We start from the raw sequence: 15,695 nt of genomic DNA, 5'->3' as shown, positions 1-15,695 counted from the left end.
ATTTGTTATATGTTCCTTAACTTCTGTTTGAAGAGTATCCATCTGTTATCTTTTGGGACTGATGTTCCCTGTGTGAATTATCTAGACCACTGTAGTTCAGAATGTCAGTGGTTCCTCGATCATATCATACACAAATGTGGTACTTTTCAGTTTATTATTTGAACTAGTCAATGGAAAATTACTGAACACAGACTTCATGATGAATCTTGCAACTTCCAACTGTTCATTAAAGAATTCAATTTTTCTTAACATCACCAGCTCGTTGAGTCAAGTGTAAGTAATGTAAGTTTACCAGTTAAATTACTAGCCTCAAAGCTGTGTTGACATCAGGCTGGTTCGTGGTGTTTTGAATGGGCTGTGAAGGGACCTCATAATGATCTGCTTTGCCTGATTAATCAAGTGCGGCAGCAACCTGAGAATTCCAGTGACGTGAGCTCAACATGAATTAGAAATAAATGGACAATCAGGGTATTATTGAACTATGGTCCAAAATAGTTCAGAAGGAACGCAGTCCAAATCAGCAGCAATGATTTAGCACTGGTGGAAGGTTCACAATGATTGGGGAGAATCTTTTGTTGAATCACGGCCATTTTGGAAAAGTTTCATTTAAGGAATGTCTTCTGACCTACACAAGTTTCTATAGCTTTCATGTGTATCATATATTTTCGTAATTGTTTCATTGATAAGACTGACCAAAATTTAGAAGTCCTTATCTGTTTGATAAAAAATGAGTATAATTCTTAAAGTTACTGGGGCGGTGGGGTAGCCTAGTGGTTAAACAGCGTTCATCACAGTAAAAGAAATGTCCCAGTCAGGTTTGGTGACCTTGACCTTCATTTCAAGGTCACAAGGGGACTTTAATGTTTTACCCTTGTCAGCGAGATATCTCAAGAACAGTTCACTGGATTTTCTTCAAAGACTTTCAAGACTTCCCTTGAATGTTTTTCAATAAGCAATTTCTTTATTACTATTTTTGCATATTTCATACACTAAAACATTCATGTCAAGGTGTGCGATTTGAACAACTACAGTGAGTCAAGAGAGAGAGGTTGACTGGTCATGTTTTTGTTTACATTTAACTTCGTCTTAAATTACGACCTTCACTTTCATTACTCTTTAAGTTTGATTTGATAATTTGTGGCGGGGGATTTTGTCACCTTAGTGACAATGCTTGTTCTTATTTGTACTGCTGATATAATAATATACAAATGTAACCACTGTGGATATAGTATTTGGTTGAGAAGACCCCAAGTAGTAAATGAATGCTACTTTATTGTACTGCCGATATACTGAGTCATGCTGTCAACACTAAGAATCTTTTAGCTTGAAGTCTGTGACAGTTATTTGTATGACCCTGTCTCCTATGTGGGACAATGGCGAATTGCCAAGTTTCAACAAGACAGCCTAAAAATGTGCTTTCATTTCTATCAAAATGGCTCTTTGTAAAATAACTTATGTAATATTGAGTATGTTCACATTTGTTTTCTAAGAATTAAATATGTGTGTAATGAAGCAGTTACAAGAAGGAAATCTTTAAAAATTCAAAGCAGTTGTAAAATACATTTACGGTTGACTACACAGTTCACATGAACACATTGTATCAATACCTGTTCAGTGTGAGTCTGTGGTTATTAATAGAACCAGAAGCATGCAGAATAATGGAGAACCAGGAAGATACTAAGCTGTCTCACAGTCCCTGAACAATATTATTTTCCCTACTGCCTAGCCCTCTCTGTAGTCTGTCTCACAGTCCCTGAACAATATTATTTTCCCTACTGCCTAGCCCTCTCTGCAATGCTCAAGCCCTAAATGAAGCAAGTCTAGATTTCATCAGGTTCGGGCTCCTTTTCAGTTTAAATGGGTTTGTTTGTTACTATCAAAATTATATATATTCAGAGAATAGTCTAGGAAGATACATATCATTCTACATATGATTCTGACTTTCTGGCTGGCACTGATGCCAATGCTGATGATAACATGTCCGAAAACTAACTGAACATTCTACTAGCCCTCATGTCATGTTTAACTTTAGATTATTGAGGACTATCCCTTGCTTTGTGAATGAGGGGCAGTGGGGTAGCCTAGTGGTTTAAACGTTCGCTTATCATGCCGAAGACCCGGGTTCAATTCTCCACATGGGTACAGTGTGTGAAGCTCATTTCTAGTGTCCCCCACTGTGATATTGCTGGAATATTGCTAAAAGTGGCGTAAAACTAAACTCACTCACTCTCTATGTGAATGAAACTCAACTAAAGACTCCAAGTGGACCTCTTTGAGAATTTGATCCACCTGCACTAAATTCATTATCCACATTCCAGGTGATCTAACCCCTTATTACAGGCAATTTCTGTGGAATGCCTATCTGTGAAAGTAGAAAAAGGTCTTGTTCTTGATATGTTATGTGAACAATAATTAGATCACACAAAAACTGTTCACAACTCGTTCTGTGGAATGGCTACTGGATTGCCTGTCAAATAACTGGATCATGTTAAAGGTGAACCATTGTTGAAATGTGAAAGTCAGTCAGGCGTTCTGAATAAGTACTTTGTAGTTGAATTTACATTATATCTGACACATAAGAGCAAAGGAATGCAGTTTTCTCAAGTGACAATCTGGCTATCACAACTTGTCTTTTTGAAAGACTCATAGTTTGAGGCTGTGTCTAGTTTTGCTTGACTGAGTCATAATTAAGGCCTAGCACATGTGAAACTTGATGTTATAAATTATGGTAACTAATGTTAGGTAAACCTTATGGAAGTCCATATAAAATTTGTAATTACGTCTGCATTTGTACAAGTCTACCATGCGTTAATTAATAGGTAATATATGTTATCAGATGGTTAGGATAGAGGAGCTATTGTCAACACCTGTCTATAAAAATGATGGATTTATTTCTGTTCCTAAACAGCCATGTGAATTTATATGATGAGAATCATCCTTCATTGTCCTTCATGATCATATAGGAAAACTTGACATTGATTGCCACACTGCCATTTTGGATTTTGTTTCAAAAGCTTTTCTTTTCAAAACTCCAAAGACTTTGAAGGCTGAGAGTTTGCACGTGAAGTACATTGTTACATTTTGTATGTTCTGTTTATCAAGATATTTTGATTGAATGACCACTTGGATTTTTAATCACTGTGTTCAATTCAGATTTGTTCAGAATGTCTTGTTGATTGAGATGGCCAAAATTTAATTACATTAATTAGTCTGTATGTGCAAAAACAATAACTTCACAGACTGGTGACTTAATCATAATGAAAACAAGAATCATTAACATTACACAGGACACAAAATCAGAGTCATCGTTCATGTAAAAAAATGCAATGCAATCCCGGCCTGTTGATTTTCAGCCAATTATGAAACATTAGTCCTTTAGTCCTTTTACCTGACATAATTACAAAAGAAATTGTTTGACTAGCCAGTCAAATGCAAAGGAATCGCATATATATTGATTTAAGAATTGACTTCAAGATTTGTTTTGTGTTTATGGAGCTATAAACCTAAAATCCACTTTGCACACTTGGCACAAATCTGTTTCTCTTCAAATCAAAATCAGTGACATTGATGGGTGCATTAATACAGCACACATCTTGCCCACTCAGCCAATGAGAAAACGGTTCTTACTGGCCATAACCTAATGCATATTTAGATTATGGAAGCATAAATTTAAAACTTGTCATTGATAAGCAAATATTCATTCATTCATTCATTCATTCAACAGTTTCATGCATGCATTATTCATTCAATGGTTTCATTCATTTGTACAATGGTTTCATTCATTCATTCATCCTTTCATTCATTCATTCATTCATTCATTCAACTGTTTCATAGTTGTAGCTTTCCATCTCTCAGGAGTCACCTCTGGGGTTCCCTGTCATGGGCCATGCAGCTGTACCATGCGTCTGACGCTTCTTATTCATCTACCAACACTTTACTTGACCAGACTATCAATTACTTCTCCACAAGTACTTGACCCTTTGAAACCTTGTTTGAAACTTTTCCATTCTTTGAGGACACATAATGATGACACCAGATTTAGACTGACCCAGTTCAGGGACAGCATTCAAAACTGAAGTATGTTAGATCATTGACAATGTAGGCTGTGTTGCTCCTGGATGAACTGTAATAGGAGTATTGCTGCGATGTTCATCTGTGCGTAGCTGATGGATGTTGTGTGGGACCCTGCTATTGTGCAGGTATACCTCCACGTTCCTCCTGCCACTGCTGATTGTATCCCCCCAGTTGAACACTACCATAAATGTCATGCTGAAGATGTATGGCTGCGTGGAGTAGCATGCTTACCTTCTGATTGGTGACACATTGTATACTATTCCTACATGTGGGATAGTTCACAGGGTTGACATATTGTTATACCCTTCCCAATAGGGTCCCATGCTTGTCATTGCAGAAACTAAAATGGGAATCAATTCCAACAATAGTTACATCATCACGCTATTTGAAGGAGCGGCCTGCTAGAACAGTTTTCAGGGTTAGGATTTTTTTACAGATGATATTTCTGGAACGCTGTAATCAGAAAGAAATCTTGCATATAACTTTGGTTTGTTTATCTTGCCCTGCCTTACTCCATTTTGCTATTGGGGCAGTTGGGTAGCCTAGTCGTTAAAATGTTCACACGTCACGCCAAAGACCCGGGTTCGATTCCCCACATGGGTACAATGTGTGAAGCCCATTTCTGGTGTCCCCTGGCGTATTGCTGAAATATATGGTGTAAAACCAAACACAATCATTCATTCACTCACTCACTAATCCTCATTGATGTCTCTCAGTCACTGTTCAGTGAATAACTCAAGATGCTGTACCACAAAGTGATCTTGCCTCTTTGAATATGTTATTATAAGGGTAATGCTATTTTTGAGGGCATTATCATTTGCAGAAGCCCGAGGTCTTCCATTAACTGCCCGACGAAGGAGGGCAGTTGATAAAGACCGAGGGTTTCTGCAAATGATAATGCCCTCAAAAATAGCATTACCGTTATTATTGCTAAAATACATGGAATTTGTGTTGAAAAGAAAAAGGAAACAATGAAGGAATTTGACTGTAGGTTTACCCAAATCAACTTCTGACGGGGTTGACTGTCCGAATGCAATTACATCATCGAACAATTCAAGTGACGTCACAACAGAAAGTGACGATATTCGACCTTGGCCTTTGACAAGACCATAGCCTGCAGCATGTCAAACTATGTCAGTGTTCGGTTTTGGTCCATCAACAGCATTAACAGTGCAATTGTTAAGGTTAGCACCACATGAAAGCCATTATTACTGCTATTTAAAGCGGGAATTCGTGTTGCTTTGACTTGTTTGACCCAGAATATCTGCCTGTCGAAAGCCAATTAATGTCGAACTATGATGTCACTTGACAACAGAACTGATAGTGGCCCGTCGTTAAGGTTGAGCGGTCCAATATCATTTGCAGCGGACCGCAAATTTCTGATAACGGGAGGGCCGTTTCATGATAATTCCATGTATTTTAGCTATAAGGTCATCTTAAGCACTGTGATTGCTTTTGGAATGGGGCCCAGGTACAGTAAAGTTTATATGTGTACCATTGGATGCTGCACTCAATTGTCTTGTAGCAGTTTTAGAACTATAGTGGGGCATTGTGGTAGCCTAGTGGTCAAGGCGTTCAATTCCCCACATGGGCACAATGTGTGAAGCTCATTTCCGGTGTCTCCCGCCGTGATATTGCTGAAATATTACTAATCATTGTATTCATTGGTATCTCCTAACCGAGCACATTATGGGCCGAGTTTCTCACTTCCCGGCTATGGTTGATAGCAACGGGTTGGAAAATATATTTTTTGCTCAGGTTGAGAGACCTTAAGTACTATATATATATTAGTTGTATTTGATACCGGAAGTGATGTCATCAACCGGAAGTGACGTCATGAGACCGGAAGTGGCGTCAAATATCACCGGAAGTGACGTCATAGGACTGGAAGTGACGTCATAAGACCGGAAGTGACATCATAGAACCGGAAGGGTCATCATATAATGGAATCTGAAGGTTATTAGTCTAATATCCTTAGGGATTGCTTCAAGGATCTGGAATGACGTCATAGTTACCGGAAGTGATGTCATCAAACAGGAAGTGATGTCATAGTTACCGGAAGTGACGCAATAGTTTTAAGGAATATTAGGTTTAATGACATATTTTGGGATTCGGATAGAATCATGATACATTTATAGGTATCTATCGTAATCCAGATTTATGGCGTCAGGGATTAAATAAATCCTACTATTATGGATTAGGATTATCATGATATCTATTATATCAACCATATCTGTAGGAAGTTAGAAGACTCACCATCTCTGGGAATGTATTCCCCCCACTGCTACTGACCAATCTAGAGATAAATTATTTATCTCTGACTAAGTCATAGTTATTCTTAGGAGGTTGAGTAATCAACTCTCAGCTGGTGGTATAGAGGGTAGTATCTTCCAAGGGTAACCCTCCTTCCTTGCTTGGGATTCAGGCTACCATAATCCAGAGGGAATGTTTACGTTATAATTAGGAACAATTACGTCTATTGTTAGTAATTGTTACTAAACTTACCTCTGGATTATGGGGAGTAGTTCCCACCGTGTGTCCTCCCTGCGAAATTATCCTTAGAAGATGTCATAGATGTGTTGTTATTTAGAAAAATTATGAAGGGTTCTAGGAGAACAATACAGTGATGTCAGGATCAAGGGAGATAACTCAGGGGCAGATTAGGTATACCACTAGGAATAGCTATGACTAAGTGTTAAAATTTCTTTTTGATTTTCTTAATGTAATCTGTGTATCCACAGGAATAAGGCTACCATAATCCAGAGTTTACTAACAATTACTAACAATACATGTAATTGTTCCTATCTCAGCATGACCAGGTCTATGTGAAGAATAAATGCACATTTATTCATGGATTATTATTTCACTCTTTTATTCTTCATGACGGCTATGTATGATGGATGTCATGCATGGAAAAGGACTAGAGTTTAGATTTGAAAAATCTTGCAAGTCATCCTGTTTATTTCAGGATTTAATAGTACATCAGAAGTGTTATGGAAACACCAACCAATTCTATCCTGTTTGTCAAAGTTGTTTACGTATATATATGTGAGGGTGCCGATTACAATTGATTTACCTTGGGCAGTTGAGTAAACAAGCTACAGATAAAATATTATACGTAAAATAATATCTTTATTATTATGACAAATTAATAAATCAGCAGGGGTTGCAAACAATTCAAATACATGTATTATCCTTGACCTTGTTTATTTGTCTATTTTAGGTCAGTTAATCCGACAGTCAGTTCAACGCTAATGATGGGAACCCATTAGCTCAGTGCTCTTTAGCCGTATTATTCTAACAGTCTTACATGCTGACTTCGCCCCACATAACTTGCAATAAATGGTTGAAATCACTCACTTATCGATAATCCGATAATCCGACAGTTAATCCGACAGTTATCAGCTTTGCGGTCATCTGACCGTGTATACACAATGCCATGTTTAGATGCAAAATGAGTCAATTAATTGCTGCAAGTTACAACCAAACAGGATAAATGTATTTGTAGTGATTATTAATATGTATATCGATAAGGATTAGGATATGACTGAAATATGATTAGACATTTGATCATATCAAAGCAGTTTTGTTTTTATCAGATGTCAATTTCATTGTTAAAAATAGTGTAAATCGTCTTGGCTAGTCTACAAACCAACCTGAATCCTGAGTCAAGAAACATGGCTTCTGATTGGTCAGTTTATGACCTTTGACAGTATCCATGGCTGGAAGATTTATTTGGAACCAAGCTGTTAGCGGAGATTTCAAATAAATGCTTTGAGATTTTTAATGTTAAAATTTACGGAACATTTGATGATGATTGAAACCAACAAATACTGACATCACCCTGGAATGCAGTGATGTCAAGATACAATGGATGATACCACATGATATTACTACATCAACCTTGTTCTGATAACAGTGGATAACTCTGGACCAAAGTGGATATTATATTCACATAGTATTCATTTGATAAGGCTGAATTTCATTTAAAATTTAAAATTAAAAAAAAAAATTAAACTAATCCATGAAAGTGTTCAAGCAAATAGTCCATAAAATTGTAGGGCTTCGAATAACAGTAAAACCAAATTTTTCAACCTGTTGTTTTACGATAGTAACCTTAGGCTAAGATTAACATCGGCAGAAAATAATGATAAAATGAACATTTCTTCTTTTGATCATCTGGCACAATAGCCTGTAAATACAACTAACCATTTTCAAATTTAGTGTGTTTTGTGAGGTATTGTGTTTTCACTGTTTAATGAAATGTGTGATATTGCTAGCTTAGTTCCTGTTCATAAATATGCAAACATTTTGCCATGAATGAAGTGTTGTTCATTCATGAAGAAAATTAGATCAAGGACTTTTTCCATGTTCCCAACATGTATAAATAAATATACAGGTTTGGTAGTGGTACATTTTGAATGAAGTATTGTGCAAATTCAACATGTTCAAAGTAGTGTCATTTATTAGCCTGTCTATCAATTTCAATCTTAATACATTTGGAGTACCCCCTTTACAATCCATGTTGTTCATCCTAGTGCCACCATCTACGTCATCCGGGTAGGACTGGGATATATATTTATATGTTATCATGCCCTGTGACTCGAAGCTCAAACACGGAGTCATCCAAGCGTTCTGCTATTCTGCTGTATAGGCGTAGCTCCTCCATCAGACGCTTCTCAATGACGCAGAAAGTAAAGTCTGAATGGTAGACAGAAGTGCAGATGTGTGAACACGAGAAGTTGATGAACAACGGAGTTGTAGTTGTTGCCGTTGTCACAGCCTCCATGAGTGATGACTGCTCCAAAGTCTTCCACATCCATGGACTCCGGAGCATCACCTCCATATGTAACATGCTGTTGGAGCACATATTCTGGTGAGTTCACCAATCTCTTCCAAAAGGTTAAAGTTCTTCAATTGTAGAAACCTTTCAGACGATTGCATTGTTTTGTCAGTCTTCTGACTTTCTGACCCATGAAGTTCATGTTGAGACTTGTAGTAGTTTTCCTGCGTTTGCTGATGTCCGAAGAACACGAGATTGTGATGGGTTTTTGTCTCGATGAAATGTCCTCTCAGACCAGCTTCTTAAAGGACTTAAAAAGCAGTAATGGTGAAGATACACTTGGCCATATGAAAATTTTCAGAATTATGTTTGCTGTGTTGCATACATTTTGCTGGGGTACAAATTTGATTTGAGTTTATTCACGTCAGATAAATGCCTAGTCTCAGTCAGATGACATGGATTGCCTTCATGTGCTAACATGATCAGATACCTGTATGAGAGCATGTATGGGCAATATTATTGTTACGGTAGTTGATATTTCAGTTATCATATCTCACTTAAACACTTTCATTTGGATATTATGAAATGTTACTGGTGTGTCGTGAGTGTAGGTTTGAAAATACAACAGTCTGGTGATTATCACATTGATAAAATTTTAGTGCTAGAATATGTTTCGTGGGATATAATAAGCAAGATATCACTCATTGATGTTGTATATCTAAACGAATCAAAAAATAGTTTTAAGGATAATAACCAACAATAAACAACCACATGCTGTAGGTTCATACACTTGTCTCTTTTTGCAGGGAAAACAATAACATCTTATTATTGTGATAGTGTTCCTTCTACAAGTTCTGATCAAATTACGTCTTGCAAGGTCATAAATGTTAGAACTGGTAATATAGCATGATCCATAAGTTTCATGCCTCCAAAAGCAGCACAGGTACATCAAATTTGTATGACCACCGTAGATCTATGGCGTCTTGCTTCATGGGAAGATTGTGTTCGATAAATATATGAATGATCATTACATGACTGTATCGTGGTTTCTCATTGGATGGAAGACTTCAGGTGTGCGTTACTGTTGTGAAACCTTGAAATATGTCTGAAAAATTTATTCTGAAAAAAATGATAGCTTCCAGCATGTGTTGCCCTGTTTAGGATGTACTGAGATTAGGGTTACCAATCATTCATTGCTATCACACTTTGATTAAGACTTTCCTTAGTAGGAGCTGAAATTGTGATATCAACCTTCGTTCTGACGAACCTTGCCCTGGATAAGGTTATACATCAGACAAAGTTTTAGTTACGGGGTCATAATATTTTGGGTAGATTTTTTATGCTCAAATTTCAATACAAAATGACATCCCTTATAGTAGGGTAATATTTTAGGGATATTTTTCATGAAGTTTTGTGCTCTGTCTTCAATACAAAAAGATATCCCAGATAGTGGTGTGGTGTCTGTACTGGAGTATACATAGAGATTATTACACAGGCAAGTGTGTCATATGACTTATACGAAACGAGTGCGAAATTTTGTATACAAAATACAAAATTTGGCACGAGTTTCGTGTAAGTCGTATGGCACACTCACAAGTTTAATATTTTCTATATTATCCATTTTATTCATATGCATTTGTGCACAGGGATAGAAATACTTTTTTTTCTAAGTGTGCCTTAGGGCACCAGACAAATATTTTAGGTGTGCCTTTCAGAAATCAAGTGTGCCCACATGTTTTTAGAATAAATGACAATGATGATCATCATTTGAAATTTATTGTTAAATAAAGAAATGGGTTTATAAGCATTCAGATATGTATGGTATTATTCAGTTTGGAAAAAAATAATTGTTTTGGGGATTAAATGACTAAATGTGAGTTATGTGTCTAGAAAATTAGGCGTGTCAAAAGGGCACAGAGAACATATTTCAGCCGTGCCATTTCAATATTTACTGTGCCATGGCACACTAATATATGAGGTATTTCGAACCCTGGTGCAGTAAAACACCATAAACAAGTGTGACTGCCCAGGTCATTGACGTCACGTTCAATTGTTTAATGACGTCACAGGCGACGAAACACAGAAACAATGGTTGCTAAGCAAAAGTAATATGTGCACATGTGTACATATGATATTTATGACACTGGTTATGTTTTACCATATGGATAATAAAGGCTACATAATATACAGACAAGTCATAAATGTGACCCTGCTCAGTTTTCTGTATGACTAAATCATGATGTTGGCAAGCTGGTACTGTGTGAAACTATATCATTAATTCCGGATGTTTCTGTGATTTGTTGGTGACAGCTTTCTACTGTCTGTATGGGTGGCTACCCTGACATGACATCGCCATGATGCTGTGGAAAACATGAGGAAACGTAAAATGTATGGCATGTATGAAACCATATTTTTGTTATGTTTTTCCTTCAAATGAATGTCAAGATTTGATAGCAACTATTTTAATTTCATTGCCACTTGAAACAGTTTTTAAATGCAAGTCCTGAATAGTGTTCTATTATCCATGTATAGGGTATGAACTGTTGCTTGTAATTAACAAATTAAGTAATAATAATAATTATCTTTTCAAGCCAGGTAAACCCATAGTCAAATGATCAAGTTCAGAAAAATGTTTGCCTTTTTTAGGTAATATGTATTTGTTTAGTGAGTACTTACTGTCGCCCTAGAAGCAGATTAAGGGGACGTAGGTGATGTCACTGTGTTAATGGTTAGAGTTGTTAATGGAACATAATTGGTCCAGCAAGTTGTTCAACCCCATGTGGATATGTTGATTGTTGTGTTGAAATTAGCTCATTTGGGTTGCTGGTACAAGCAGTACTTATTTGTTTTTTTCCTAGGTAAAGTAGATTTTGAAAGAGCCACTTCTAGACCAATCTATATATAATCTGTGTAGGTTTCCCATACTAAGATCGAAAATATACAGTACAGTGCGTATTTTTGTTGTATATATTTCAGGTCTGATTTCTTTTGTTAGGGGATGGGGGTCAGTCACTTTGTTGAAACCATAAACAGGGCTCCAGATAAGGGACGTATCGGCGTATGTACGGATAAAAAATATGCATGATGCGGTAGTAAATAATTTAGAAAACGTAGCAGGTAACGCACCACGACCATGGTGTACGGTCTTAGAATTATTTACAGACATATTTTTCTGAAAAAGTATTGTTTTATTATTTATTGATCTGTTTACACAAGAGTAGCAATGTTGTGGTGCATACATGAAACGAAACACAAGATTACTGATACTCCATTAAATTCCATTTAGTACTTTAAATGTACTCTTAAGTTTAGTACTCTAAATGTACTCTTTAAGTTTTTTCCGTACTCCTGTATTGAAAAAATAAGGAGTACGTACTCCTCATGTTGAAAAATTATCTGGAGCCCTGCATAAACAAGATCTAGATTTATTTTCACAATATTGACAACTTTTAGGGATAACATTTCTATTATTTTATGAGTGTGAATTTTCGATACAGATTCTTTACTATTGTCTAGCAGGTTTTTGAATTTATATTGTAAACTAATACACAAGCTTTCGATCTTAAGACAGTCGAATGTTTGAAATTTTGAATTAAGAAATAAAGGAGATTCCAATACTATAACAAGAAAACTTGCAGACCCATGCTCCCCAACCTCACTTGATTTCAAAAGCATCTGTTTCTGGATTTCTATTTCTTGTTCACCGATTTTCTTATGACAAGTGTATTATAAAAATAATCGGTTAGACTTATTTCTTCTTCTTTTCTACAAAATGTCATATTAGCTGTGACGGTGAGGCATTGTCATTGTTTCTTTCGGTTTGACAACTTTGGACCAATCTTTGTTTACATCTGGCAGAAATAAGAAATACTCCATGATTTATACAAACTTTGCATTGAGTTAAAATCCAGTATTGATGATTAGACTTGTTATAACCTGTTAATGTTTTATCAAGTCCATTTATTATGATGTATATACTTGACTGTCCCCAGCAATGTTATAACCTGTTAATGTTTTATGAAGTCCATTTATTATGACGTATATACTTGACTGTCCCCAGCAATGTTATAACCTGTTAATGTTTTATCAAGTCCATTTATTATGATGTATATACTTGACTGGCCCCGGCAATGTTATAACCTGTTAATGTTTTATCAAGTCCATTTATTATGACGTATGTACTTGACTGTCCCCGGCAATGTTATAACCTGTTAATGTTTTATCAAGTCTATTTATTATGACGTATATACTTGACTGTCCCCGGCAATGTTATAACCTGTTAATGTTTTATCAAGTCCATTTATTATGACGTATATACCTGACTGTCCCTAGCAATGTTATAACCTGTTAATGTTTTATCAAATCCATTTATTATGACGAATGTACTTGACTGTCCCCGGCAATGTTATAACCTGTTAATGTTTATCAAGTCCATTTATTATGACGTATATACTTGACTGTCCCTAGCAATGTTATAACCTGTTATTGTTTTATCAAGTCTATTTATTATGACGTATGTACTTGACAGTCCCCGGCAATGTTTACTTATCAGCTTGTGTGTCGTCATTGCTTCTGTGATACGTGCAGTTGTGTTGTCGCTGCTGCTATGCTATCAACACAAGGATACATGTAATCTTATCACTCTCAGTGTTGCTATATATTGTTTGGTTAGTTTTAGCATATGAACAGGCTGGTTTCCCTAAGTGTGTTGATAACCGAGATCGACACCATTGTTGGTTGAGTCATCAACTGAGATATGCAATCAAATAGTAGTCCTACTTATGAGTTCACCCCTTGGAAACCTGCTGAAATTATATTTACATTTACTACTAAAGTGCCTTATGTAGCCCATTACAAAGAATTGTAAAGATTACTTCATTATTTTTAATCTGCAAATTTATTTATCACTATTTATGTAGCCCATATAAAAGGATGTAAATGTTAACTTATTATTTTTCTTAATCTGCAAATGTTGCTGGTTCATGAGTATTCAGGAATTGGTTAGTGTAAAACAGGAATAATCCTAGGTATAACATAAGTGAAGGAGTATGTTTTTTTACGTCACAGCATTCCTGCAAATATTATGGCACTTGACAAGCTCTTCACACATTCTTCCCAAGCAGGGACTCGAACCAGGGCTTGGGTGTAATGAGCAAACACTTTACCTACTAGGCTAACCCATTCCCGATGTAGAACTTCACAGCACTTGATTTTTCAAACATGCTGAGAGACCTGTGAAGGTCCGAGTTAGAATATTGATCTTCAGTGACCCATGCTTGTCGTAAGAGGCAACTAACGGGATCGGGTGGTCAGGCTCGCTGACTTGGTTGACACATGTCATTGGTTCCCAATTGCGCAGATCGAGGCTCATGCTGTTGATCACTGGATTGTCTGGTCCAGACTTGATTATTTACAGACCACTGCCATGTAGGTGGAATATTGCTGAGTGCGGCATAAAACTAAACTCACACAAACATGCTGAGTAATAATTACCTTTTCTGTTTTATGAACTAACAATACATTTCACTGACAAGCAAAGCATTCATATCACTAATATAATTATGGCTGTTTTCAACCATTACACAGCAGCTGTGTCAGACTTTTTTTGCAGCTGCAGTGACCATGCATATTTCCTCTATCCAAAATTACAAACAAAACTAGACTAAATAGTTTCAATTGGCTTGACAGCAGACTTGTACAAAGAAATCACCAGTGCGTATCTTCAGAAAATGGAAAACCAAGTCAAGGTTTTGCTGACTCACGGTAGGAGCAGTGGTGATTCAGCAGTTTGTCTGCAAAGCTTTCATATGTTGGCCAAGTCCGGGAATTTTATCTGCTCAATTTATGAGCTAGCAGGTATTCAGTTCCAGCTGATACAGGAATTGCTTTCATTGGTGCTTAAGAATTTGGGCAAATTATGGTGATTGTCAGTGTATGATTTGGCCATGTGAAGTAGATAGGGGACACAGGTGGTGCCTTGAATTGTCATGTCATGGTTTGCAAGTGGACATTTTTATGCACAAAAATAAAATAAATCAATGCAGTAGTGGAAGGTGCAATGTTAGGTCATTGTGTACTCTATCTGTACTGCAGTTTGATTGCATTTTGCAGACAGATAATGAAAAGAGTTATATTTTGTTGACACTAATGTGTATGTGCTTGATTGCGTGAGCAGCTTGTGTGTGGTGATGGAGTATGATGATGTATGGAAACAGGCCATGGTACCAATCCACAAAGCCATTTAATTACAGCCTATTGTTATTATTGTACAATCAGACTTTCAACTGATTGACTGTGAGTGTTATTCAGATTTGAATGAATCCCATCCTTGTAACAGTGCATCTTGTGTATCTTGCTAGTCAACAATACTACAATCATTCCTTCCAATTTAACATTTCATGACTTGAACAGGTGATGGCTACATCAACAACTGTATTCATTGCCTATTTTCACAAATCAATTATTAATGTAAGCTTGCAGGTAATGTCAGTGGTCAGTGGAAGTCCTTGAATACCATTATTTGTACTGTCTTACGTACCTGGGGAGCACAGTGACCCAGTTGCCTTGGGCACTGCAGATTTGATCTGAAGAGTTACTGCCCTTGGCCAAACCTGGAACCTATGATCATGTTCAAATCCATGTTTACCCTAGTTCCTGCTAGACAAGTCAAACGTCACACTCACAAAATAAAAGTAGTCGTTATCCATAATTTTGTCAGCACTATTACCACTGATTATTGCTTTGACAAAAGTTGACTGGTGGGTTTGTTGTTTACGCCACACTCAGCAATATTCCAGCTAAATGGCGACGGTCTGTAAATAATCAAGTCTGGACCAAA

General features: G+C 36.7%; 1 protein-coding gene across 3 annotated transcripts in view; it reads left to right on the top strand.

The window, feature by feature from the left end:
* The window catches only part of LOC124255695 (kelch-like ECH-associated protein 1), a 65,490-nt gene that overhangs the window by 23,063 nt on the left and 26,732 nt on the right, over positions 1-15,695 (top strand). The window contains exon 1 of one of the 3 annotated variants that reach the window (XM_046689595.1): positions 8,830-8,950. The exons of the other annotated variants lie outside the window; for them this stretch is intronic. Within the exon in view, the coding sequence (XP_046545551.1) occupies positions 8,869-8,950 (82 nt within the window). The 5' untranslated portion in view covers positions 8,830-8,868. Of the gene's footprint in view, positions 1-8,829; positions 8,951-15,695 lie in introns of those variants that run through there. 3 annotated transcript variants of the gene reach the window in all.

This window comes from Haliotis rubra, unplaced genomic scaffold (assembly GCF_003918875.1).
Source record: "Haliotis rubra isolate DU_JTF1 unplaced genomic scaffold, ASM391887v1 Scf606, whole genome shotgun sequence".
Lineage (NCBI taxonomy): Eukaryota > Metazoa > Mollusca > Gastropoda > Lepetellida > Haliotidae > Haliotis > Haliotis rubra.
Note: the sequence above shows the minus strand (reverse complement) of the source record. Positions and strands in the feature narration are given on the sequence as shown.